The sequence below is a fragment of the Labrus mixtus genome, chromosome 2 (assembly GCF_963584025.1).
Source record: "Labrus mixtus chromosome 2, fLabMix1.1, whole genome shotgun sequence".
In the NCBI taxonomy this organism is placed as follows: Eukaryota; Metazoa; Chordata; class Actinopteri; order Labriformes; family Labridae; genus Labrus; species Labrus mixtus.
In genome coordinates, this window is record NC_083613.1 from 15,131,853 (window position 1) to 15,144,922 (window position 13,070).

The 13,070-nt window shown below is 41.2% G+C and overlaps 1 protein-coding gene across 3 annotated transcripts in view; it reads left to right on the forward strand.

Annotated features, from left to right (window-relative positions):
- vegfc (vascular endothelial growth factor c) overlaps positions 1 to 13,070 on the forward strand; it is a 49,537-nt gene continuing 36,467 nt past the window's right edge. The window contains exon 1 of one of the 3 annotated variants that reach the window (XM_061052925.1): positions 1 to 478. In XM_061052925.1, coding sequence (XP_060908908.1) covers positions 362 to 478 — 117 coding nt within the window. In that variant the 5' untranslated portion in view covers positions 1 to 361. The remainder of the gene's footprint in view (positions 479 to 13,070) is intronic. The other 2 variants (XM_061052927.1, XM_061052926.1) reach the window with 2 other exon arrangements.

The following is a 13,070-nucleotide window of genomic DNA, read 5'->3' on the forward strand; positions in this document are numbered from 1 at the left end:
TGGTCTTTTATTTTGAAGGCAGGTCGTCCGGTTTTCCTGTGATTTTGCGCTTTAACGGTCCGGACGCACACCGGATTTATGTGTTTCCATATGACCGGGCTTTCATTCACAGCGGGGCTCACAAAACACACGCTGCAGCGGGGGTCTGTCTGTGAGTGGAGTACCAGACCGAGAGAGAGAGAGAGAGAGAGAGAGAGAGAGAGAGAGAGAGAGAGAGAGAGAGAGAGAGAGAGAGAGAGAGAGAGTCCAGATGAAAGTGTGTGATCTGCTGCTGGAGACGGAGAGGGGAGCGCGCGCACCGGGGAGGGTTTTTTAAATTTTTATGGTTCTCGGATCATAAACTCTCGCGGACTTTATAAACATGCACCTTCTGGGATTATCTCTCTCACTGGCTTATCTCCTGTACTCAAACCTCGCCAGCGACTTCAGCCACAGAGAATATTATGATTACTACGAGCACGAGCAGATGGACGAGCCGGTGAGTGTTTTAGGAAACATGAGCTGAAACTTGTCTGAACTGAACCTGGCTGCGTATTCACCTGATTCTGTGAGTGAGAGGCTGCAGGGACCAGCGCTTGATTTGAATGTTTGCTGGAGAAATGTAGGCCAGCTCTAGTTTATTTTAGGGGGGTCTAGATTGACAAACACCCTGGTGAATACCTGTTTCATATTTTAGCTCACAGGTGATGGAGGGGGAATACCATGATGTGGTTATTTTACCATTATTTTCTGTGCTTTTTTCACGGGGAGTTTGGTTTGATATCACCGTTGTCCATCACTGCAAATTGAAGTGAAATTAGGAGAAAATCAGGAGTGAAGGAAGGAGAGATTGTGGATGCATCCATCCCATTGAGCAGTTGTGAGGAGTAATATGATTTCACCTGAGTTTCACTTTGTTTTCACAGGGGTTCTTCATCTTTAAACCAAGTTTAACATAAAAAAAAAAAGTCGAAGCTGAAATAAGACAGTCAGAAGTGGATAGTTGAGCTTTTGCAACTCATGAACCCACATGCTGAAGGTGGAATAAATCCCATCATATTCATATGGAAAATAGGTCCTCGAAAATGTGTTTATAACCACATGCTGCAACAATTACCTGAAAGACATTTAAAAACCCTCACAAATAATATTTTAATATTAAGGTAGCCTAATATGTGCATATGTGTCAATATCAGCTCAAATGTGGGACATAAAAGACATAAAAAAAAGTTACTCAAATTTACAGAACATATAATGCAGAAAACAATGCTGAATTCGACTTGACGTCATTATGTAGTTCATCCAGCAGAGGGCATCCTAACTCCAATTTGATACCACACCTTTTTTTTTTAAATGATACAATCATCGGTATTTGAATGAACAATAGTATCGAAAAATATGAAGCTTAAAAAAAGTTCTTCAGTCATATTTTTCAACCAACAGCTGCTGCAAGCGAAAGAGAGAAAGCAATGTCTAAATTACACAAATTCATTGGCAACGTTCCAGTAACGAAACAATGCCAAATATTTGTGCAATTTAAACGGTCTGCAGGAATATGCCTGCATTTTTGTTGCTGTGGTTTCAAAAAAGTATCAATATCATTTTATCTTATAATTCTTTTGATGTTTAAAATTGCGATATCTTAACGGCCCAATAGCTGCGAGTAAAAACAAATCTGTATTCATTGTTATCCTGTTAGACATTTGCAGTGTGTTTATTTTACTGTGCATGTAGGTTTTAAAAGTCCTGATTAAATTGGATTTATTTAGCCGGCTTTATCTCAAACTGGAAGCTTGGGTCAAGAAGGAAGGATGTGGTCTTTGAGAGGGCCGTTAGGTGAAGTGGAAGTTGCTTTTTATTTACATTGTGGAACTTTTAGGATCAATCTTTTTTGGAAGGTATTAATGAGGTAATAGTTTCACATATGGACAGTTAGTTTCAAGTGTTTTTTAACATTAGAATCCTCAGAACGTGCACGCTGGACTCGCACACCTGCAGTTTTATCGTTACCATTTCCCAGTGGCGATTCCCACAGACACAGACACGAGATCTCACAGAAACTTGTGTGATCAAACGTGACTACAGAAGTTGACGTACATGGTTCTGCATCGCTGCAGTGACAGAATATACATAATTTTGGGGTTCTGACCCTACTTGTAGACTTTCCGGCCATGGCTGGACAAATATTTAATTTATTCATTTTTGTAGAGACATTTAGGGCTTGTAACGCCTTTCATACCTCAGTTTCAGAGCGCTTCTCACCGACGCTTGTTGTTGCTAGGTTACGTCAGTTAACCCCCACAGTTAATGCCCATTTGGTTAGTTTTATAGCTCCGTGTGATTAATATTTGTTTTTATTTAAAGGAATCTCACCAAGAAAACATCAACAAAAAATGCAAATGAATCGTGTCCATCAACCGCACAGACAAAATGTGCACCAAGTTAATGCAGACAAATACCCGATAAAACTCTGAAGAAGTTGTACAGTTCCCTTGTTTGTGTGTGTGTGTGTGTGTGTGTGTGTGTGTGTGTGTGTGTGTGTATGTGTGTGTGTGTGTGTGTGTGTGTTTGTTTGTATAGTGTGTGTGTGTGTGTTTGTGTGTTTGGTGCATTAGTGCACTGTGTTTGTGTGTGCATTGGTGCAAGTCAAAAAGAAGATTTGTCTCGGTGCATTTTCCTAACAGATCATAATCGTTTGTTTCTGTGTTCAGGATATCAGATTTTTCTGCTGACTTTGACAATCTGAGATGTCAGAAAAAGATGCACAAACTCTGTGTCTATGTTTCACATTATTAACTTTCCGCTTCACACACTGGCGGGGCTTTTCTAAGCTGGTTATTATCCTACTGCCAAGTTTTATAACAAGATTTGGATTGATTCACCATTGAAAACACACTTTTCTTTAATGTCATGCCAGCAGAGCAGATTTAAATTGACCTGAACTGCTAAAGAAAGTGGGCGAGAGAGGAAGGAAAACAGAGAGAGAGAGAGTGGGGGGGACTGAACATTTTCCAGGGGGGAGGATTAGGAGGGAGGGTTTTCAAATTAGCCAGAGAAAAGAGCCAATGAAGGCAGGTGTCACTGGGGTCAAGTGTGTGTGTGTGTGTGTGTGTGTGTGTGTGTGTGTGTGTGTGTGTGTGTGTGTGTGTGTGTGTGTGTGAGAGAGGGGGGGGGGATAAGTGCTAAGCAGTAACATGCAGCCATTTGATCTCAGTAAACTCTTAATTGGGATGATGATTTTTTCTCACAGCTCCCGTCTTCCTCCTTTAAAGCTTTCACAGTTTGTTTTGAGGAATTTATCTGATAGCATCTCATCTCTGCTCGCATGTGTCAAAGGATTAAAGCAAAAACTATAATGATTTTTACTTCTGCATGCTGGAAATGGTGCATAAAATGAGTTTTTACACATTTGAATTGTTTTGTTTCATAAAAAATACTAAATAAGTTGTGTTTCATATTACTTAGCCATCTGCAGAAAAGAGTCTCAGGATCAAGCCATTTCCTGGTTGATCCATACATACACACAACTACACACACACACACACACACACACAACTACACACACACACACACACTCACACACACACACACAACTACACACACACACACACACACACCTGCACCTCTTCTCTCTAAATACAGTGGTGTGAACCGCTTCGTCTCTTTCCATTTCTGGTTTGCCTGGTTTTGCTGTATTGACAGAAGCTTAATCATCAGTAGCATGTTTTACGAAGACTTACTCCGCAGTAAATCTGTAAATGTTATTTTTGATATTCCATTTCGATATTTCATTTCTGGCGCAATGTAAGGCAATGATACAAAACTTAAGACTGCAGAGAGATACAAAATCACAAGAATGAGACCTCGCAGCAGAATCAAGGGACTTACAAGCGGACGTCTCTGTCTCCCTCTGATCTGCAGAGCAGGTGTCAAAGCGACCTCCCACACATTATCGAGGGTTGGAGGGCGAGGACTGTACATTAGTGTATCGATTGTGATTGTCCAACTTATAGATATTAGAAATGGTCGGCAAATATTGTCCATGTAGCCTTTTGGAAACACAATATCTCATATGTCATTATACATTTTTTATGATTTTTTAAAATGTTTATTTGTAACATGTCCCGCCTGACATTTTGAACGTTGGTATTTCACTGACGGACAGATGCACCTGATTCCAGCCAAAAGCTGGTAAACACTGGCTAACATAAACCCTGGTTCAAACCATAGACTTTAAATATTAACGGACAAAGCCTGAGTGACGTCACCCATCTGTTACTGCTGGGGGCTTCGGTCTCATTTGTCACATTATGATTTTAGTTATTCTGTTAGCTGTTTCTGATGTATGGTAAAATATTAAACAAGACTTAAATATATGCATAGTACTGAATAACCAGATATCAATGATGCATGTTTTATATATAAACACTTCACAACAGTGTCAAAGGAGTTTAACCCTTTCAAAACAAATCTTGTTACTGCACAGTGTCAGTCCTCCTCCTCTCTCCTCGTTCAGTCAGCTCTGAAGTGAACAGAGTTTCTGCACTACAGGGTCTCTTTTGTATGAACGCAGGGGTGATCTTTGAACTCTGATCTATATATTTGAACTATTTGTAGACATGATTCGTTTAACTCAATATACAGGAAATGTGAATGTGAGCTCAGCTGTATTTTGTACCTGAGCGTGACGAGATGAATCTACAGCTGCTGCCACTGGCTGTGTGCGGGGCATTATGATGGGTGACAACATCTCAGATACAGTTCATACTGTTGTGTTGAAGAAAGCGCTTTATCATTTTAAAAAGTGCTTCCTTACCTGCATGAAATGTCTTTGCTGAACGTGTTTGACTTTGTTGTGTCATTCTCTTTTTCAGTGTAGCTTATTCAAACTTTTGATGGCTTGCTGGGGTCCGCCATGATCCTCTGATCGCAGCTTTATTAACACACTGCATCACAAATGACAGAATGTTACATTGGGACAGCAGGTCCTGGCAGATGTAGTACATCTTTTATGGACAGCAAAATTCTCACCAAGGTTTAATCCTGAAGGTCTACTTACTCTGATAATCCAGTGCAGTCATGGCATTAAATTCCTTTTTATAGCATCAAGTAACTAATTTAAGAGTAACTTTAAACACATATCAGAGTGATGATAACTATCGCAACATAACCAAGTTAAAAGGATTACTTTTAGTTGTAGTTTGATTTTCCAGTTTGGCCAGTATGTCTTCTGTTAACATGGAGGAGTTGATTTATGACCAATACTGCAACCAGTCAGCAGGGGGAGCTCTAAATTTCAGGCTTCCCTTCAGGGTCATTGTGCTGTCCATTATCTATACAGTATATGTTGTCACCATTAGGAGACATTTTCTAACAGTGTACAGTCTGCCTTGTTCTCTGAGCTTTAAATGTGTAAACTGTTGTGAATAGTTCAGCCTCTAGCAGATACGTGTTGAGCATTGGAATCATTTTGGATGTGTTTTGAGTGAAAAATGAATCAGTGCGCCACAGGAGGTCTTTGTACCTTGTACTCAAGTGAGCTTGATCCAAAAATAACAGAACTAAGACATTTGCGCTCTGACAGGTATACTGACTGTACTGCATGTGGCACATCAACAACCACAGAGCTGCACATGGTTCAGTCTAGATCCTCATTAACTCATTTGACTTACTACACTTGGCTTGATACGAGGGGAAAAATCCCCCGTCAGCCTGTCCAATGAGGCCTGTTCAGTGCCATTTGTCTTCATGACTTTCTAGTGGTTCCTCTTTGTTTTCACCTCTCCTCCATGTTTTCATTGGCTGCCACGTCCAGTTTTCATTTTGACCTGTGAGATCTGCTCCAGGACATTGTTTGCGTCATTAGGGTTATAAGTCCTATCAAAGTATCGGCCCTACATCAAATGGTGTTTTGCAATAACAGTTTTGGTGGATGATAATCTTCACTATTACCTAATGAAAGGACTTTTACAACTTCATGCAACACAGTGAATGCCCGAGAGTTTAGACACGGCAGGGTACTTAAATGAGTAATTTGGAAATATGTGTTTTTATTGGCCACCTCTCAGATCCCAGTGCAGTTTTTTGTTGTGAAAGCATTTTGAAACTTTCATCTGTCATTTGAAAATTGTTCAACTCAGGAGAGTATTTTAAGACCCTGACACTGCAGTTGGCAATGTTGCAAAAGTTACAGCTACGATCAAGACTTTGATTTTAATTTTGATTGTCCTATTTAGTTCTTGTTTATTCTACAAACGATATGCTTGTGTGCTTTCAAAAAAGATCCAGATTAGTTTTGTGCTCTCTTGAATCTTTAATCATCAATTAAACGTCCATTCCTCTTCTTTTCCTGTGCAGAACAGTTTGCCTACGATTTCTGACAAAGGTTGTCCTGGCAACAGGGTTGATAAACGTAACAGTAAAGTCTGTGTCTAGTTTAGGTCCCTTTTCCATCAATGTTAAAGAAGAGGCCAGAAACCTTGGCGTTGGCATGGACCCCAGTCTGTCATTAATACTCAGGTGTCCAAAGCGATGCAGCTTTCTTACCATCCCAGATTAGTGTCAAACTAAGGTTAGACCGTTTCTCTTAGTGCTTCGTGTAACTTCCTCCAACTGCAGAGCTCAGTTAGCTGTGTGACTAGCGGTACCATCAGCTGGCTGTGCCAAATGTCCAGCTCTAAGGACAGGGAGTCCCAGCCCCCCGCTCAGATCTGTCGTCCAGGCTGGACTGGCTGGAAATCTCACAGCTCGGCTACTGAAACTTTAACGTTACTGTCTGGCTGTAAAACTAAGTCACTCTCCTGTTTAAACAATACATCCACTTCCTCGTCTTCCTCGTCTTCCTTCTCTTCAATAAATTATGAAAATAAAATACATAAAAGAACTCAAAGATAAATAAACTGTTGCACTGAGCCTTAGCTGGCTTCATGTAACCAAAGCGGTGTTGAAAGTGACCAATCATAAGAGGGGCATAGCCAGCTTTGGTCTCTGCCACCAAAATGTCAAAACTTTTTGCGTCACACAAGCGGAACTTCCCCTTGTGCGTGCAGAGCCTTACCTTGAGTGATAAGAGACAGGGGGAGAGTGACATTTCTTTTCTGTTTACGACAGGTGTTTTTGTGGTCCCTGCACTAAGCTCTCTCCTGGAGGGCATGTCTGCTAGTTTTCATAGGGTTTAGTGATGAGAGCTGGCAGCACATATGTCACCTGCCTCGACCAATAGAAGCTTTGAATTGCAGTAGCCGGTATTCAACCTGTGCAGTGTAGACGCTGTACATATTTCTAACACAATTTATTGTATTTAAATAGTTTGTACACCAATGTCAAGATTTGGACCTGAAATAATCAACAACACAACTTAATGTCTAAATTCAATGAAGTCTGTTGGTTTAGTTTGCCTACTCTTTCATTCAACAGTATTTTTCTAGAGCGGCTGGTCGTCTGTTTCGCTGTGACGGTCTGCTACAGGTGCAGCTGACAGCGCTGAGAAGATTGTGAGATGTGGAGTCAGAGCACACTCTCCTACACGAACTACACATGAAAACCTTTAAGAGAAAATCCCAACCATTGTTTCCTGCCTTATTTGAACTCTTCAACGCTTTCTGTGTTATCCTGCCAGTTTTTACATACACAATTGGGATGCATTTCCTGCTAAGTTCATAAAAAAAACATCTTGGTGCTCTTGTTTTCACATTTGCTTGTTCATGTTGAGTGTTAAACTTTCCAGCTGAGTGCGAGTTGTGTTTCAGAGATGTCTTTTTTACTTTTCCCTCCAGGAAACCTTGATAGAAAGTCTGGCTTTGGGATAAAAAAAACATTCCTCTGAGTGGAAGATGAGTGTTATTTTTGAAATGCAATGATGGCTAGAGGTGATGATGGGTTTAAGGAGGACGGTGTATCTCGCCAAGAAGTTTCCAACATGCGTGTAATCTGTGGATGACCCTGAACTCGGAACCAACGCCAGAATCTATCTGTCTCGCCAAGTCTCTCTCTCGCTCTCGGTGGGGTTAGGGTTCTCCATCATTCTTACTTCATCATGATGAAGGTGACTAAGAATAGAACAGTATTAGTCCGCTTTCTTCAGCCTTCAGCGTTACTCAATCACCGCATGATCTCTCATCTCTCGGTTTCTGTTTATTCTGAAGCCTCACCCCTTCTTTCTCTCTCTCCATGTGTATCTCTCGCCCACATTTCACATCCCCCTGGAGTCTGCAGAAGAATGCGGTGTGTCATTAGAAATAATTTGGATGGAATTTTTCTGTGATTTCTCCAAGGACTGTCCAGCTCAATATCACTGCTCTGGCTGAGCAGCCATTGGCTCCAAATACGGATCGTGTGCTCTAAAAATATCATTAAGAAATTAAGAAAAGTTCTCCCAGATTCAAAATGAGTGCTTCCGATTAGCCTCTGTTGGACTTTTTCTATATCTACTGGTTCAAAAGAATGTATTTATATTAGTAAGCTAACCAAAAAGCATTCACCAAAAGTGACACTTAAAGGAGCAATATGTAACTCTGACACCTAGTGTTTAAATTTGGGTACTGTGGTCCAAATTAAAACAGAGAGAGAGCTGTCTCCCCTAATGCTCTTCTCTTTTCTCTAATGAGAAACCTTCAAGTTCATTGATCTAGTGCATTGGTTCTCATCCTTTGTTCCTTTCTTTTGGAGCCAGCCTCAAGTGGACGCTGGAGGAACTGCATTTTTTGCACTTTCGCATTGGCTCAATTTTTCAACACCTGAGGTTGCTGCGTGGTTGGACTGTGTGTTGACAGTAGCAGACTCCATTTCTAAGCTAAATTAAGAGTAAGCACTGTTTGGAAGCAAATCCTTTGAACTTCTCGGAAACAAACGCTCTCTTCGTAGGAATCAGTCCACAGGCTGTAAGCATCAACCAAAGAGGACTGAGACGCTCTCATTTTTGTCATTTCACAGCTCATTCACACGTTGGAATTTCATCGCAAACAAGCAATTTACGTGTAACGTTACTCCACGTCGCCCGTTTAAATGCCGGTGTGAGCACCAGCTGAACTGTCTGGCTCTCACCTTCTCCATCAACATTACTGTTTCTGTGGAGAGTATAATAAAAGTGTCCTCAGGGCAACAACATGAGCCGAGTTTCTGTCAGAATGAAGAGTTTTACTTTGTTTCTTCCCTCTTGGGTAATCTCAAAATAAATGTAATAATGTTCTTTTTAAATCTTAACATCTGTTGTAGGGCTGGACATTGATTGGATCTAACCCAAACTTATGTAAACTGATAGTCCTCCATTTTTATCCCTTCTCTATTCCATCTCTCTTTCTTCCCATCACTTCCATTTGATCCATTTCTGCTCATCAGTTAAAGATGTTAGAAATGTGATCAGTGGAAAATGTTCTGCCCTTTAAATACTAAAGAATGATTTATATAAACCCCGCCTGAACTAAATTTGCCAAAAGGAGAAAACAGTGTCTCTTCGTTTTTACACTGCAACACATGCAAATTTCACTTAAACAACCTTGAATTCTTTGTGTCAGATTCGCTCCTCGGGGACCCGCACTGTGACGGAGTGGTATTAATGCAGGACTTTTTGACTTCTAATGCTCTTTGAACTCTGCGTATGTGAGGCCTCATTCAGCCTGTGTTGACATCTGAAGGTTAACCGGTTGGTGTCAGACCCTCCAGAGACTGACCTGCAGACCTCACCAGTTGACACACTGTGTTTTAGGCCGTGAGGGTCTGAATGGGAGGTGGGGGGAGCCGTTAATGGGAGTGAATGGAGGGTGAAAGAGGGTCAATGAGGATAGAATGCATAATGAAGTCACAGCTGAGAGGCCAAGAGGCTCCTTCTGCTGAGAACATGCAGTCTAGTAATCTGTCCAACTGAAAACAGGGTGCTTGGAGGAGCACTTGTATCTTTTGCTTATTTGCACATACAAGTATTTGATAAGACATGTCAGCTACTGCAGTGTTACTATCTGCTGACCTCGGCATTTTGGATCTTACAGCAGCAGTGTGTGTGATTCACTATGAAGCTCAACATTTAAGCTACTTTATCAAAAGTTTTTCCACGTGTGCTGTTCTACACTCCATTAAACCAAATCCCTTTTCATAGCTGATCTGTTTGTGTCTTTAGTAACGGAAACGATGAGACTTAATCGAGTTAAGCACAAGTGGAAACCTCCACTTTTAAAAATGTAAGCCAATGAGAACATGCAAAATGGCTGCAGTTCCTCGAGTGTCCACTTGAAGCTGGCTGAAAAAGCCAAGAATCCCCATTAAGGTTCCTTATTATTATGCCTCTTTTGAAAGCAGAAATAAACATGTTTACAACCTGGAACAAATGACAGTTTTGGTCTCTAGCTAATTTCTTTAGCACAGTTCCTTCTCATCCGTTTTGATTAGATTTGACCTCAGAGTTATTCATAAATTTGCACAAAGAAGGGCGTGAGGGTACGGGACAACTGTGCCTAGTGTGAGTGCTCCTTAAAGGCCCTGACACACCAAGCAGACGGCAAAGCACTAGTGAAAAACATTTTTCACACCGCTGTCGCTCAACACTCGTATTATAGGTAGCCTGCTAAAAAGTTGAAAATGGCGCTGGCGTATTTAGCAGAAAAAGAAAAGAAGAGGTGGAGGCGACAATTAAGGAGAAACCGCACTAATGGGTGAAAGCATGGATAGCACAGCGGCATGCTCAAAGGGCTTTCCTGAACCTGTGTCGAGAGCTGGAGAGAAATGAAACCTCCGATCAGCCAATCATAGAGATCCCTAGCGAGACTGACGAGCTGAAGCAAACCTGCACCTGCAAGAGAAGGTTGCACAGCTTCCTAAATAAGACTCTTTTTCTAATAACAGTAGCCAGTCCATGCATGCCCCCTCCCAGCAGCAGTAGCTGTACAATAGTTCAGCATGCATCTCCGCTGCTCCACTCAGTGGTGTGTGAGGGAACCTTAGAAACAAGTTAGACAACGTCGGTCTAAACAATCATAACATTAGACTTGTTTCAGATTTGAATTTTAAGACAAGGTGATGCATAGTGTAATATGTTCTTTACAAGCTTAGGTGGCCGCCGAGCACCTGTTCCATTGTGTGTATGTGCTTTTGCAGTTAAACAGTCTATGTGTAGCTCGTCAGTTTTCGGGACAAGGTGATGCTTGTTGATAAGTACTGCAGCTCTCGTCTCTCTCGCGTGTTATTATCTCGTGCCTCTCTGTCGATGAGAAGTGTGGGGTTGTTGTGAGTCGTGAAGTTATTGTATTATAAATGCTCGTAGCAGCCGGAGTTCACCTGAGTGATGGACAGCTTCTCTGCTCTCAGCTGCTTGTTGTCACATTTTACAGCTTCGACTGTCACAGCACTATGACGCTATCCATGGTTCTGACCTGGTTCTCTTTGACCTCTGTACTTAGAAAATACTATAGACTCAGTTACCCATTCAACTGTAAAGTTCAACACATGGTTGGTACTGTATGCCTACGCCTAATTGTGTGTGAATGTCTCGTGTGTGTATGTGTTTGCATTTTGTGTGCTTCCTAACTACGGAGACCAAGGGCCCGTCATAATAGCCGGCTCTGGTTCCCATCGTTACTACCTTACTCAACTGGTTATTGTGTTCGTACTGAGGGCGAGTTTTCGTCTTTAGCACATGAACACTGACATACACAATGTCCAGTTAAAGCTGTTTAATCATGTTGGAAAAATCGAGCTTTGCAATACCTTCACTGTCCCAGAAGTGTCTGCTGGACCCCCTCTGACAGCAAACCATTCTCTATCCAGTTACACTAACCTTCATAACGGTCTGGATTTGAACTGCTCCTTTTCTTCAAAGTGAGAGATTAAATTATTTTCTTTAACTCAATTTATACACTGAGATTGTTTGGACTTCTTATCTAATCTTATCTAATTCAATTTGAACTAACCTAATTCAATCTAAAGTGATCTAATCTAATACATGGTAATCAAATAATTCCTCTCTGATCTCTGAGATTCTCCACCGTCTGATTTAGTGTTTCTAAAAGTGCACCGCGCTCTCTGACACTTTATAAACTGACATAAAGAACATTTCTAGGATTTCTTTAAGGATTTGCAGATGTTTCTGTGTGTGTGTGTGTCTTTGTGTGTGAACAGCTGGTTTAACAATCAGTTCTGAAACACAGAAAAAGGTTTGAATCAATGGGCAGTTAAAATTGAAATGTGATTGAAACTGACAGCGTTGCCATGGCATACACTGTGTGTGTGTGTGTGTGTGTGTGTGTGTGTGTGTGTGTGTGTGTCTACCGAAGTCCTTCCTTTATAGTTAAACCTGTCTGTGAGTGTAAATCCAAATGTTTGACCCGTTGGGTGGCAACATGTGTTCACATACTTAGGCCATATTAGGCCACAGTTATTCAGATTATTATTATTTAGTCTCAAAAGAAAAATTTGTATTCGTTTTAGTAACATTTGAGTCATTTTTACCATTGTTCTATTTTTGGTCGGCCGAATATGAACTTAATTCCATGAGCCGAATACAGGTGACAGAAATAGGTATGAAGGCGACAGGTTGTGTTTTTATAATCTCATAAACACCTTAGTGTTGCACAGTATAGTGATACTAGAAATAAGTATGCAGCTGTTCAAAGGAACACTATACTTCCTTTTATTAATACTGATACTTTATGAATGACAGTGTTTTAAGATGTGCTGTCACACACACACACACACACACACACACACACACACACACGCTCTTCTTGATCTCTGCCGTGCAGCACACACACCTCTCCTCTCTCCTGCGCTTGTTTTTTGAATAACAGATTAGACGCACATTCAGTGAAATATCATGGATGTCGAATCACTGAAAGCCAACCAATAACATTTTAGTCCTGTTTTTGAGGAGAGAGTCGGAAAAATAGGGAGAGAGAGAGAGAGAGAGGGGAAAGACATGCAGGAAAGGAGCCACAGGTTGGATTCAACCCTGGACCGCCTGCTTGGAAGGCTTCAGCCTCTGCACATGGGGTGTGCAGACTAACCACTAGGACACTGGGGCCCTGCCAATTTGCTTTTAAGTAGTTTCACTCAACACTTGGATCATGTGCCAAAATGAGCAATTGGAGATTTGATTTCATGAATCA